Source organism: Sturnira hondurensis, unplaced genomic scaffold (assembly GCF_014824575.4).
Source record: "Sturnira hondurensis isolate 20B ecotype Veracruz unplaced genomic scaffold, ASM1482457v3 Scaffold0004474, whole genome shotgun sequence".
Taxonomy (NCBI): domain Eukaryota; kingdom Metazoa; phylum Chordata; class Mammalia; order Chiroptera; family Phyllostomidae; genus Sturnira; species Sturnira hondurensis.
In genome coordinates, this window is record NW_028077105.1 from 11433427 (window position 1) to 11447142 (window position 13716).

A 13716-nucleotide genomic window follows, 5' to 3' on the forward strand; every position below is an offset into this window, starting at 1 on the left:
CACACAGCAGTTTTCAATACTTGTCGTGTAGACTTTATTACATTGTATTATATACTATTTATGTATATATTTTTCCAATTAGAAATGATGTTCCTTGATAAAAAGAACAGGTGTCTTTGAATCTCCCATAGTGCCTGGTACAGTGCTTTGCATGTAGGTAGACACTTAACAATTGTCTAATGAAAAAAAAGAATGATTAGGAATAAGGGGACTGTGTAGGAGTGTTCAGTTTTCACACTGCAGAAGAACAGCACAAGTAGCCCAGACTGATATGACTGAGTTGGGCATGGTCCCACAAAGCGAAAGGTCTCTGGTTCAATCCCTGGTCAGGGCACATGCCTAGGTTTCAGGTTCAGTCCCCCCCCGGTTGTGTCATGCAGTGATCTATGTTTCTCACTCACACCAATGTTTCTCTCCCTCTCTTTCTCCTACCCTTCTCCTCTCTCTAAATAAAATAAATATATTCTTTAAAAACAGACAGCACAAAAACAGCACAATAATTCACATCATTGACAAATATTAANCAATCCCTGGTCAGGGCACATGCCTAGGTTTCAGGTTCAGTCCCCCCCGGTTGTGTCATGCAGTGATCTATGTTTCTCACTCACACCAATGTTTCTCTCCCTCTCTTTCTCCTACCCTTCTCCTCTCTCTAAATAAAATAAATATATTCTTTAAAAACAGACAGCACAAAAACAGCACAATAATTCACATCATTGACAAATATTAACTTACATAAAAGCATATTCCAAGCCTCCTCACCAAGTTCTGAAGCAGTGGTGAGCTGACTTCTACAAAAAACTGCCTTAAGTGTGTATGGCCATACACACACACTCACTCACACTCACTCAGAAGACCCTTCACCTACATGCTGGCACACACACCTACACAAGTTATACCTGTCCTGACTTCATTTCCAGTGAAGACTGCAATTGCTTCTCCCACTTACCTGGCACTTTCAAGGACTTGCTTCTCATTCCCCAACTCTAAACTGGATATACTTGCCTACCATGGAAATGGGAGGAGCAACACAAAGTATTTGGAAATTGGCTGGAGTGTATGTCCTGGTGTGGGAAAAGGCAGAAGTGTAGGCGGTTGTGCGTGCACAGACAGAGATGCTACAAGCGCTGCTCTGGGTAGCTCCCCTGGGAAACAGCCATTCGGGTTGCGTAACACTAAAATCTGACTTGCGAAATGGAATGCTGTTTTCTAATGGCATAAGAACACCCTATGGGCTGGCAGCAGTCCCTCTTCAGAGCAGGCCCTGGAGCCAGAGAATCCTACAACTTACCATCTGTGAAGAATTCATTTATTTGTCTTTCTGTGCCGAGGCTTTGTGTTTCTTCATCTATAAAATGAGGCTAATAATAATGCTTAATGCAAATAAGCCTGGAAGCCTAGCATAAAGCTGTCAATAAATCTTAATGATTATTACCAATAGGTAGTGACGGTAAAACAATGTAAGTGATCAGATAGTTCACTTTCTTTTAAATGCAAAAGCTTTAGTGCTCATAAGACAGAGACTGGGTTATGCTTTGTAATGTCTTTTACCCTGTATGATACTAACCAGAATAAACTTGAAGCAATTAATAATCTGGTTATGACTTTGGAAAATAATGTTTTCAATTTTAGAGGTCAAGTTTCTTATTTGCTAGTATCTACTATATAGTTACTATGAACAACTTAGAAACTTAATAGGGAATTTACTCATCATTCTCACATCTTTAGCTATTTTTTTTTCTGGTTAAAAACACAGCTGGAAAAAAACATGAAGGTGTTGCATATAGAATGGTGCATCAGGATATATTTTATTTAAAAATAATTAGGATGTGGATGTAGGTCATATTAGTATTATCAGTTGCAAGCCTTTATTAAAAGCCAAGTTTAAACATTATACCATTATTAAAACAAGGCTTGCCCTGGCCAATGTGGCTCAGTTGGTTGGAGAGTTATCCTGCAGAACAAAAGATCATGGGTTCAATTCCCCGTCAGGGTACATACCCAGGTTGCAGGTTCAATCCTCCTGATCGGGGCATGTACAAGTAGACAACCAATAGATGTGTGTCTGTCTGTCTCTCTCTCAAAAAAGCAGGGGAGTGGATTTTTTAATATATCCTCAGGTGAAGATTTAAAAAAGGCTTTATTTGTCCTTGCTTTTCCCATCACTTACTCACCCATTTCTCTGCTCTTCTTTGCATCCAGACTCCCCCAAAAGCTGACTAAATTCTTTGAATCCTTCCCTGCCTCTCTCTCACACTGTCTCCTAGCAGGCTCTCCCTGCCACCATTCCATCCACACTGCTCTGTTAAGGTGACCAATGCCTTTCTGTTAAGGTGACCAATGTCTCCACATCCAATAGTCACTTCTCAGTGCTTGTCTTTTCAGTCACAGCTCATCATTCTATTCCCCTTGATAAACTCTTATTCTTTTGGTCCAGGACACCACACTTCAGCTTTCCTTCTACTTGGCTGACTGTTCCATTTGAATCTCCTTGGCAGCTTCTTCTCTTCTTCCAAATCTCCCTCATCACTAATGGTCCTTCTCATCTTCCCTCTCTCTCTCACACAAAAAGCAGTGCATATTTAATGTACCAAATTTGATGAGACTCTTCTCTTTAGCTGCGTTCAATCTCTTGGTGATCTCGCACAGGCTGTGGCTTTAAACGCCAGTCACAGGCATACCTTGTTTTATTGCACTTTGCTTTATTGTACTTCACAGATCATTTATTTTTTACAAATTGAAGGTAAGAGCTTCCACCAGAAAAAAGATTATGACTCACTGAAGGCTCAGTTGATGGTTAGCATTTTTTAGCAAAAAAAAAAATTTTAAATTAAGGTACATTTTTAAGGTACCTAATGTATATTTTTAGACATAATGTTATTGCAAACTTAATAGACTACGGTATAGTATAAACATAATTTTTATATGCACTGGGAAATCAAAGTCTGTGACTCACTTTATTGCAATATTGATTTTACTGAGGTGGCCTGGGACCAACCCACAATATCTTCAAGGAATATCCATTTATGCCAATGACTCCCAAATTTAAATCTCTAGTATAGACATCGTCCCTGAAACTCCAGACTTGACTAACAAATGCCTGTTCAACCACCCCATAAACATGTTAAAAACATGTCTGAAACCGAGCTCCTCCCCAAACCTGCTACCATCTGAGCTGAGGGAAACTCCACTGCACCATCTGCTCAGGACAAAAATTCTAAAATCTATTTTTGATGCTTCTTTTTAAGTCTTCATATCCAGTCCTTCAGGAAATTATTTTTATTTTATTTTATTTTATTTTATTTTATCTTATTTTAATTTTTGTTCAAGTACAGTTTTCTGTCTTTTACTCCCATAGGAAATTCTTTGTAGAATTTGAATGACATCCAAAGTCTGATGTCATCACTACCAGCATCCCGACTCGGTCACCACTGCCTCTCACCGAGGCATTCACCGCTGTGAATTACTCCATAACTTAAGTGGTTTCCCTACTCCCAACCTCTCTCCCACTCTCATTACTGTCTGGTCTTTACACAGCAGCCAGTGTGAGCCTTTTAAAAGGTATGTCACATGGGACCAGGAAAGTGAAAATCCCTCCATGAGGCGGAGGTGACAGTGAGAGGATGAACAAGTTTGACACATTGAAAGATGATGACAGGGGGGACAATGATCAGAATGAAGAAACCAGCATCCAGAAAGATGGCGAGGAGGAAAAATGGAACAAGACAAAGGTTAGTGCAGGACAAGAGAAGGGCTGTCTCTCTGGACCAGCAGAGCACCGCCTGCCGAACAACTACACAGGAGAGCTGCTGACTGACCCCCCAGTTCACAGAACTGTGCAAAGAGCATCACACAGATTGGCACCTTTGCCTCTGTGGAGCAATTTTTGAGCTTTTACAGCCACATAATACATCCCAGGGACCTTACGGGCCACAGCGACTTCCATCTCTTTAAAGAAGAAATTAAACCCATGTGGGAGGATGATGCAAATAAAAATGGTGGCAAGTGGATTATTCAGCTATGGAAGGGCTTGGCATCCCATTGCTGGGAGACTTTCATGCTGGCCATGCTGGGGGAACAGTTCACATTTGGGAAGGAGATCTGTGGGGCTGTGGTCTCTATCCAATTTCACACCAACCAAGCAACCACAGCCCAAATTTGGGCTACCCTTTGGCAAGTGCTTAACCTGCTTCCCAACACCATCATGGAATACAAAACCCACAACGACAGCATTCAAATGCCTGGCAGGCTGGGCCCCTCAAGGCTCCTTTCTCAAACCCTCTGGAAGCTGTGGTTGAGGCTAAATGGACCACAACCCTCTCCTTGTCTGGATGGCACCAGCATGGAAGCTGGCATCATTGGAGCCTCTTGTGTTGGTGCGCTACCTGGAAGCACACCAAGAAAATCTTCCTTCTGTCCTGAACAAGAGGAATTGGAAGAGCATTTTATGTTTTAATAACAGGCTACAACAACTGAGAACACTTAATCAATGGTGCTATGCTAAAAAAAGTAATATGTCAAATAGTGTCACTCCTCTGCTCAACACGCTCCGGTGGTTTCTTACCCCACCGAGAGTAAAGCACTTACCTACGAGGACCCGTAAGTCTCTACGTGATGTGCCACCTGCCCGGCTCCGTGCACTTCTATGTCAGCCACCACCAATTCCTCCATCACTTCCTGTGCTCCAGCCACACTGGAATCCTTGTTGCTTGTGCCAGCCAGGCATGGTTCCACACTTGGGCCTCTGCACTGGCTGACCTCCTCCCGGAAACATACTTTCTACTATTATCGTGCAGATTATGCCTCTTACCTCCTTCAAGGCTTTACTCAAATGTTTTTCCCCCCAGTGAGATAGGCTCTGACCACCCTGGCAACCTGCCTGCTCACGTGCACCCCCAGCACTCCCGTCCCCTTTACTTCCTTCTATTATTTCCATTGCACCCATTACATTCTAGATATTTAAATGTAAGTATTTAATGTTATATAATATGATTACATAGAAATATTTGAACATTATACATTTAACTTACTATGATTCTTCTTTTTTCTGTTTCATACTCATTGACTGTAATCTCCACAGAGAGTTTTATCACTTTTGTGTGTTTGTAGTTTGTGTAGAGTGTGAGATACCAAGTGTAACCAAGGACAACTCCCAGGTTCTTCGTCTGAGAACTGGAAAGTTGAAGCTGGTGTTTACCAAAACAGGGAACTCTCGAAAGAACTCCTGAACAGCAGGCTTCGGGCAGGGAAGACCAAGCATCCAGTTGTGGGTTTACTATATTAAGGTGCTCTATTAGTCTGTTTGCACTAAGTTTTTTGTAGTAAACAACCTAAAAATCTTAATGCCTTGGAACAAAAAGCTTTTTTTTCTGGCTCACATTTGTGTTCATTGCACGTTGGCTCTGGTCGTGCCAACTTCATCCCATGACCTAGCCTCAAGGAACAGGGTGTTTAGTGTTAGAACAGGGGACAGAGATCACGATAACACCACATGACGGCCCCTAAGGCTTGTTCTCAGAACTGGCACACGTCACTGACCAGAGCAAGTCATGTGGCCAATCCTGACATCAGCAGAACAGGGTTAAATGTAATCCTAGGGCTGGAAAAGGCAAAGCATATTTTGAACAATGATACAATAAGCTACAGTTGCCTATTTGACATGGAAGTGACAATGTCATTAGGTAGGTAGAAACATGAACTTGAAGTTCAAGAGGGAATCTTTAGAATATAGTATTTACATTCATGAAATTAAAAGCGATCACCCACAGAGTAAGTATAGACAGAAAAAAGTTCCAAGGACTGAGCCTGGGGCTCTTCGGCATCTAGAAATCAGAAAAATGAGAATTGGTCAGATGACTGAAAAAAAAGTGGCCTGTGAGAACCAGGAGGAGAATGGGGAAAGACTGGTATGCTGGAGGTGGGACAAAGATCGTTTCAGATAGGAGGGAGTGCACAGCTCTGTCGAGGGCTGCTGACAGGTGGGAAGAACATGAGAACTGGGGATTGAGTGGAGGTCATTCGCAAAGCTGATAAACACCGTTTTACTGTTGGGGTTGGGGGAAATCCTGGTACTGGTGGGTATGATACACATATTAAAGGCAGCAAGTGGAGCAAACATTATTCACAGGAAAAAAAATGAAAACACACAAAGAATATCCGAGACCACACACCACACTGGTAAAGATCAGGAGAAGCAGAAGCACTGCAATGTCTGAGTGCGGGAGTGGAGCGGCTACTGTCAACTCAAAGTAAATGCATGTCATTCAAGTTCATTTACTCCAGTGTCCCCAGTCCTTGCAATCTGAGGAAGCTGCGCTAAGTCATCATCCTTTTCTCAAGAATTAACACCAACTTTATCGCTTTTTATATCCCTTTCTTTGTACTTCTCTAAACTCTCAGGGTAAGAGTGCCCCATGCCTCACTTCTTGCTCTTCTCTCTGTACACTTAGTCCCTTGATTTCATGTAGTCTCAAAGCTCTAGACACCTATACTCCTGTGACTCCCACATTTCTAACTCTATTCATACCTTTCTCCAAAGCAAACCCCAGCTGCATACTTGATGTTTCCATGCAGTTGTCAAATAGATTGAACTGCTGGTTTTCCCACTACAAACCTCTTTCATTCACCGACTTCTGATCTTGCCTGACGGCAACCTCATCCATCTAGGACTACATCCTGTCACTTCTCTGCTCAAAACCTTCATTCCCATCAGCAGCATGATTAAGAAACTTGCCCGAGACACCCCAATAGCTATCGACAGAGCTAAGAACCAAACCCAAGCAGTCTGATGGACCCCGTATTCATAACTATGGTGGTCTTGGCACGGGTATATATGTTCAGTAGGCTGCAAGAGGATGTGTCTAGAACAGTTCCTTTGTTAAATATACACAAGGGTTTGAAAGAAAAGGCCTGAAAAGATATATACCAACTATATTTGCACTGTGATCTTTGGATTGATAAATTATGGCTTGATATTTTCACTGTTTTTCTGTATATTATCCATCCACAACAATGAAAAGATATTGAATTTCCATAAGAAAACATCTTAATTTTTTAAATGCAGGATTCTTAATTTCTTCTAATCACTCTCTGTTTCATAAATAGTCGCATTCCATCAATTTCTGAGTTGTTCAACTCTGATGCCAGATGTGTGCAGGGCATTTTCAGGCAGATTTCTTGGTCCTCCTGCAGAGACAGACCACAGAGCTGCTGTGACCGCAGGTCTGAGGCAGGGTGGGGTTTCCACCTCACAGTGAGGCTGTGGTGAGTGTGTGGGTGGGTTTGTCTCAATCTCATAAAGGATCTCAACATCAGACACCCCTTTTCCACACCCTAACAAAAAAAATTTTAACATAAATACAAAAGCCTTCATTTGCTTATATTTAGTGAATAAGAATAAGTTTTGCTATTTCACCAGTGTCTCAAGAATATTAGATTTTTCAGCAGGTGAAAGGAAAACAAGCATGACCGCATTTCTCCCACCTTAAGAAAAACAGGATGAAAGGAAATACTTAAGGCTGAAGTGGCCATTGCCTGCTACAAACTACAGCCTGTGTGTTGGCCTCCGGCCTCCGCTGTTGAAGTGAGTGGCCTGACCAGGCGAAGGAGGGGGGAAAGGGGTGCTTGTTTGTGGGAAAGGAGAGAAACTCCCAGTCTCTGATCCCTACACTGGCTTGGAGCACTCTTTCAGTAAATACTGGCTAGCGGCCCTGAGTGCCAGCTTGTGGCTGCTTGAACTTGCTAAAGGGCTTTGAGGGGTATTCTGACCTGTCCTTGAATGGAAACTGTAAATCATTTGTAATGGAAAGAATGACAAAAGGAAAAAATCCTTTCTCCTTATAACAGACTCTCTCTCTCATTGCTATTATTTCCCTGACGAAATATTTTACTTGTCAACAGAGCATAATGCAGCCCCTTCTGCTTTAACGCTTTCCTACAGGCAATGTTTTCAAACAAATCAAATTGAAAGGGATTCCTACTTTTTACCAAGAACAAGGTTACACTTGGACTCTGAACTTTTGATGAAGAATTCACCAAAACAAAGTTTGGCATAACTAACATTATAATAATCCTAATTTACCTTTGTCTGGCTTTTACAGTTTTTGAAGGTGTTTTTATATACATAAATTTAATTCTTGTGACATCTCAGATAGGAAATATTATTGACCCCATTTTAGAAATAGACAAAATGGGACACAGGGAGGTGAGTGAGCCCACACAGGGTCACTTACCTGTAGAGGTGTCTGTCTTGCCCCCCTTTTAGGAGCACCAGAGGCACTGCCTGTTTCCCCGAAATCAACAGAAAGCAGTTCTGTGCAAATCGGTACACTTGCATCATCTTGAAGTTAATGTCAATTTTCTTGTCAAATTCACACCTGTATTTCTTTGTAGTCCCAAGGCCAATAAATCACATCTATGTCATTAATCCTGGTGCTTATTAGTTACCCAGGAAGAAAAATATTTCTCTTGACCCACAGCCAAACTAGCCTCTGCTACTGCCCCGCACCAGTTTTTTCCCACCACTGACTTCTTTGAAACTCTTTCTTCTGTAAAGGCACAATTCCCTGTAAATACTCTAATCTACAACTTCCTTCTCTTCACAGAACCATACTTTCGCCTTCTACCTGCAGCCTGGCATTCGGCCAAGGATGGCCCCTCCCTTGAGCCTTGACGAGTGAATATGGCTTTTTATCCCCACTTCCCAACCCGTGGAGAGAGATTCGAAAGCAGTGTTAGCATTCTCCAAGCTGCTAATTGCCCCTTTCAGGTGATTCCATTTCTACCAGTTCGCAGCTCCCCACCTCCTGCCCCCTTCTGAGCCTCATGCTGTGGCGTGAAGCATCATCGTCATCATCCACCGGCCTCCAGGTCACTGTCCAATTCAGAGAGAGCTTCATCGCCGACCCACAGTGCGGCCAAACTCTAGCTGTTGGCTCAGGAAGCAGCATCAGGGGCCCTGGTCACAGCTTCCCGAGCACCTGGGTTCCAGTGCCCTTCGCTTCCATTCCTCTTCAACACAACTCATTCCTGTCACAAAATCCTAATGTTACGGCTACTCAGATGCTCTGAAAAGCTGAGCTTCAATTTCCTTTTCCCACCTCTGCAATCACTCGTCCCAGCGACTTTCAAACTCTCCTAACTTCTTAGTACTTTCTGTTCTGGCTCTTTCTCTCTTCAATTCTTTGTCACCCTCTCGTGGGCTGGAGAGTCAGACCCCTCAGTTTGAAGCCCATTTCTATCATTTAGTAGGGATTCCACCTTAAACAAGTCACTGATTTTTCAAGGCTTCCCTTTCCTCGATTGGGAAATAATAACAGCTGTACATGTGCTATTTTGAAGCCTAACTTAGATGATAAATGTCAAGTGCTTACAACAGTACTTAGCAGTAAGAGCTCAATGTTTACTACTGTTACAATTGAACTGCTTGATAGTGCTTCTATTAAAGAATCTCATGACCAAACTGGTAAGTGCTAACACATGCCCAAATCTATAAAGCGAAACTCAAACCAACAAACATTTTCCCTTTTCATCCCACTTCCTAGATATTGCCAATTTAAGGGAGACTGGTGACAAAATACCTTCATAGGGTCCCTGACTTTCTGGTTATCATCATGTTAACCATCTGTCCTCTTCACAGAGGTAGATACAATTAAGAGACTGGCTAATAGTTATTATTCTTAAAGTAGGAGCAGCAAGGATTTCATATGACCTCTTCTGGGAAGACAAACTAGAAGAGACAGGCTGAAGGCGTGAATAGACATCTCGCAAACAAGAAAATACGAATGATGTAGAAACATATTCAGATTTGCTCATCCTCATTTGTAGTCATAGAAATGTAAATCAAAACCACAATGGAATAAAACTGCATGCTCTTGAAACTGGCAAAAACCCAGAAAGTCTATCGGATACTGGACGGGATGTTCTGATGGGTATGCAAATGAGACGATCACTTAGTGAAGCATCGTGGGTTGTCTTATAAGGCCAAATATCCCCGTATCCATGGCCCTGCCGTTCTCTCCCTGTGCGATGCTTGCACGCAGGGCGGACAGAATACGACAAAACAACATGAAAAGGGCAAAACTGCGAGCAACACTCTCTCCATGGCAGGATAATGGATGAACAGTGGCACAGTGCTATGTTTACACAGCAGAATATTAAACACACACAAATGAAATATCGCTGCAATAACAGCATGACGGAACCTTAGAAGTAGTGTTGAAGGGAAAGGAAAAAAACATGTCCTTAACTAGTAAATGCCTATAGTATAATGGCATTTTTACATATATTAATCCATTTCATTCTCATAATATCTCTTCGAGGAAGATTCTACTGCTCCTATTGTATAGATGAGTTTGATTCCCAGTCAGGGCACACACCTGGGTTGCAGGCCCTGCAAATCCCTATCATACAGATCTGAGACACAGAGACTTTAAGGAGCCTGCTGCTAAGAGGAGGTGCCAAGACTGAGCTAACATTTGTTGCATGCCGACACAGCACCCGGCATTTCCAACCTTGCCCAGATTACCTGTTTCATGAAAAATACTCTTAGTAAAATGCCCTTCTTGATTTTTTGACTGACATATCTTCCTTCCTAAATTGATACCAGTTGGCACTAGAGAAGCAGTTTGTCACATGTCTTTCCACTCTTCTTTCAACCTGGTCACCTAGCTGCAAACTCATGAATAGTTTGATCTTCCTGTCAGTGGTCTTCTGATCCATTTTCTAGATTTTTCAGCTGGAAACAGAATGTGGCTCACTGCCCTAAAGCCCTGAGACACACCCTGGAACTTCACTCTGTATTTTTCAGAATGCCGATATATAAGATATATGAAAATGAAGGAATTCTTTTCCAAGAGGCAGCCTCACATGCCCCTCCATGCCTCGGAAATCTCTTCCCCAGTCTTCTTTTACTTCCACCCCTAAGACCCAGAGGGAAGAATATGAGCAGATGGAGGGAGGATCATTCCTTCCTGCAGCGCAATCTTAAAAATGGTGCTTGTAAACTGGTGACTGAGCATTGTATAGCGGGGAGGGGAGGAGAACCAAGGGGTTCAAAATCTGTGTTTTAGTCCCAGCTCGGTCACATTGGACAAATCCTTTAATCCTTGGGGTTCATTTCCTTCAGTTACATGCCTGGTTCGGTTAAACCTGACAAGCATTTATCCAGTGCCTCAGAGGAGTCCTGCAGCCTGACAAGCTTCAGGGATGTAAGAATGGGTAGGAACTGGCTGGCCACAGAGGAGCTCCGACCATTAAAGAGCTTGCTTCTGTGCTAGAGGACTGTGGATCTTGGTTCCTGAGGTGGTTAAGTGGAGTGAGGGCGACCAGGTGGTGATGCCGGAGAGACGGAACTATGTCAATGTACTGCTGTAGTTAAGATCTCAGCTCTAGGGTCTGTCATAACTGAACACATCCTGGCTCTCACCCTCCTGAGTTCTGAGACTTCAGCCAAGTTACCTAACCTCCTGGAAAATCAATTTCCTCATCTCTAAACGAGAGATAGAAATTATACTGTCTTTGGGTTTTTTTTAAAGATTTTACTTATTTATTTTTAGAGAGGCAAGGGAGGGAGAAACATTGATGTTTGACAGATATATCGATCAGTTGCCTCTCACATGTACGCAACTGAGGACCTGCAGGGCCCGCAACCCAGGCATGTGCCCTGACTGGAAATCAAACTGGCAATGTTTCAGTTTGCAGGGTGGCACTCAAACCACTGAGCCACACTAGCTGAGGGGTTTGTTCTGAGGCTCAAATAAGAAAATGCATTTTTTAAAAAAGAGAGCAAGGGTCATGGTAAATAAATGCTACCTGTACCGCTCATTCTCCTCTTCAGCCCTATTGTTATTGTGAATACTTGTGTATCAATTGCTCCTTGGCAAGGCATTGTGGCAGGGTTTGCAGATTCAGGCAGAAGTTGTCCATTAAACTTACACAGCTGTAGCCTACTTGCTGGAGGAAGATACTTAACGATAAACATTCAGTTCTTATCACAAGACCTTTCTTGAAGATGTTGACATGTGTTAACAGGATTAGAGGCTGGAGCAAAGTGAAATTGTCCTGGAGGAAGTTATTTCTTAATGGGGTGGGGAGTGTAATTTAGCATAAAGTCAGCAAGAGAACGCATTTTAGATGAGGTAGAGGATGGTGTTAATACATGCTTAGGGAGGTGTTTAAGTAAGGAGTGAAAATTATGCTGAATAAATTTGACTTGATCTAAAAAATACAGTCCACAAGTTATAACAGAAATGGTTAAGAAATATGAGTTCAAAGGAATTGCAATTAGGAAATTTCTCATGTATGAAAAATGCATGTACTTTAAAAATATAAACCAAGCAAATTGTGTGCATATACACACATATGTGGTTCATGGCTAATTTTCTAAATATACAAATACGGCTTAGAAATCAGTAAAATTAGGCCTTGGCTGAGTAGCTCAGGGGGTTATGGGTACAAGGTCCCAATACAACAAGGTTGCAGGTTTGATCCCCGGTCAGGGCACACACAAGAATCAACCAGATGAGTGGAACAATCAACCATAAATGGGTGGAACAAGCCGGTGTTTCTTTCTCTCTCCCTCCCTCTCCCCTACTTCCTCTCTTTCTCTAAAAATCAATAGCAAAGAAAAAATTAACAAAGAATAGCAAAAGAATAACTAGCAAAGAATTAGCAAAGAATAACTCAAGAAAAATAGACAAAGGACTCAGACATATTCAGGAAAAAAGATTTAATATGGCCAACGCAAGTGGAAAGATGTTCAGCACCATTTATGATTACAAAATTAAAATTAAAATAAGATATTATTCTGGGAAAAATTAGAGAGATTGACATAAAATCAGTATTGGCGAGTGTGTGAGGTAACTAACTGGCATGCTTAAATGCGGTTGGTATAAACTCGCATAACTTTTATAGAGGAATAATAAAGATCTTTTGAAATACAAAGTGTATATACTCCTTGACTCACTGCTAAAAATTGTTTCAGAAACACACAACCATATCAACACAAAGTTCACCATACAAGGATGCTCTCTAAGAACTGTGTGCAGTAGCCAAAAACAATCCTTTAGGGAAGAACTGTCCAGCGATGGTGGCCCATGCATGAAGAATGGGCTGAGTCTGCATGCACTGATACAGAACCTTGTTCACAGCATCTTCTTAAACTGAAAAGGCTAACCGAAGAAACCCATCTGTAGTATGCCTGCTTACATGAAGAAAATATAAATAAGTATAAATGCATAAATACTCTGGAAGGAAACACAAGGAACGTTTTGTGGATGTTATCTCTGGGAATGTAGGGAGAGAAATTGCCATTCACTGAATTCCTTTCTGGACTGTTTGAAAACTATCATGAATAGGTATTAGTCCTCTAATTTAAAAAAATAAATGAAACTTTAGTTAAACATATCAAAAGAGCAAATGAGAGCCATTGCAATATGTCTGAACATGGTTTTTAGAAACTAAGTTGCTGTCTTAGAAGATAAATTTTCCTTTGCTAATTTTACATCATTAGTTGATTCCTGCATGTGAAGAAGGAGATCCTCCATGCTTTTATCTAATAGTAAGTAGTGCTTACTTTATGCCAGGTACTATTTTAAGTGCTTTAACCATGTAATAACAGTAGCCATGGGGTGGTTATCATTACAATATTATTATCCTCGCATTGTAGGTTAGGAAAACAAGGCCTATAGAGGTTCAATTATTTAACCAAGCTCACCA

The 13716-nt window shown here is 41.7% G+C and overlaps 1 protein-coding gene across 1 annotated transcript; it reads left to right on the plus strand.

The window, feature by feature from the left end:
• Positions 1-3494: 3494 nt before the first annotated feature.
• On the plus strand, positions 3495-5228 carry LOC118986778 (eukaryotic translation initiation factor 4E type 2-like). Its single transcript, XM_037045875.1, has 3 exons — positions 3495-3731; positions 3833-4376; positions 5110-5228. Exons 1-3 carry the CDS (start codon positions 3624-3626, stop codon positions 5226-5228), a joined length of 771 nt encoding a protein of 256 aa, XP_036901770.1. The 5' UTR covers positions 3495-3623.
• Positions 5229-13716: the final 8488 nt, after the last annotated feature.

Coding starts and splice junctions, on each gene's coding strand:
- LOC118986778 (XM_037045875.1), top strand. CDS start 3,624: ATGAACAAGTTTGACACATTGAAAGATGATGACAGGGGGGACAATGAT. Junction 3,732..3,832: donor AAAAATGGAACAAGACAAAG/GTTAGTGCAGGA, acceptor CCCAGTTCACAG/AACTGTGCAAAGAGCATCAC. Junction 4,377..5,109: donor CATTGGAGCCTCTTGTGTTG/GTGCGCTACCTG, acceptor GTGTGTTTGTAG/TTTGTGTAGAGTGTGAGATA.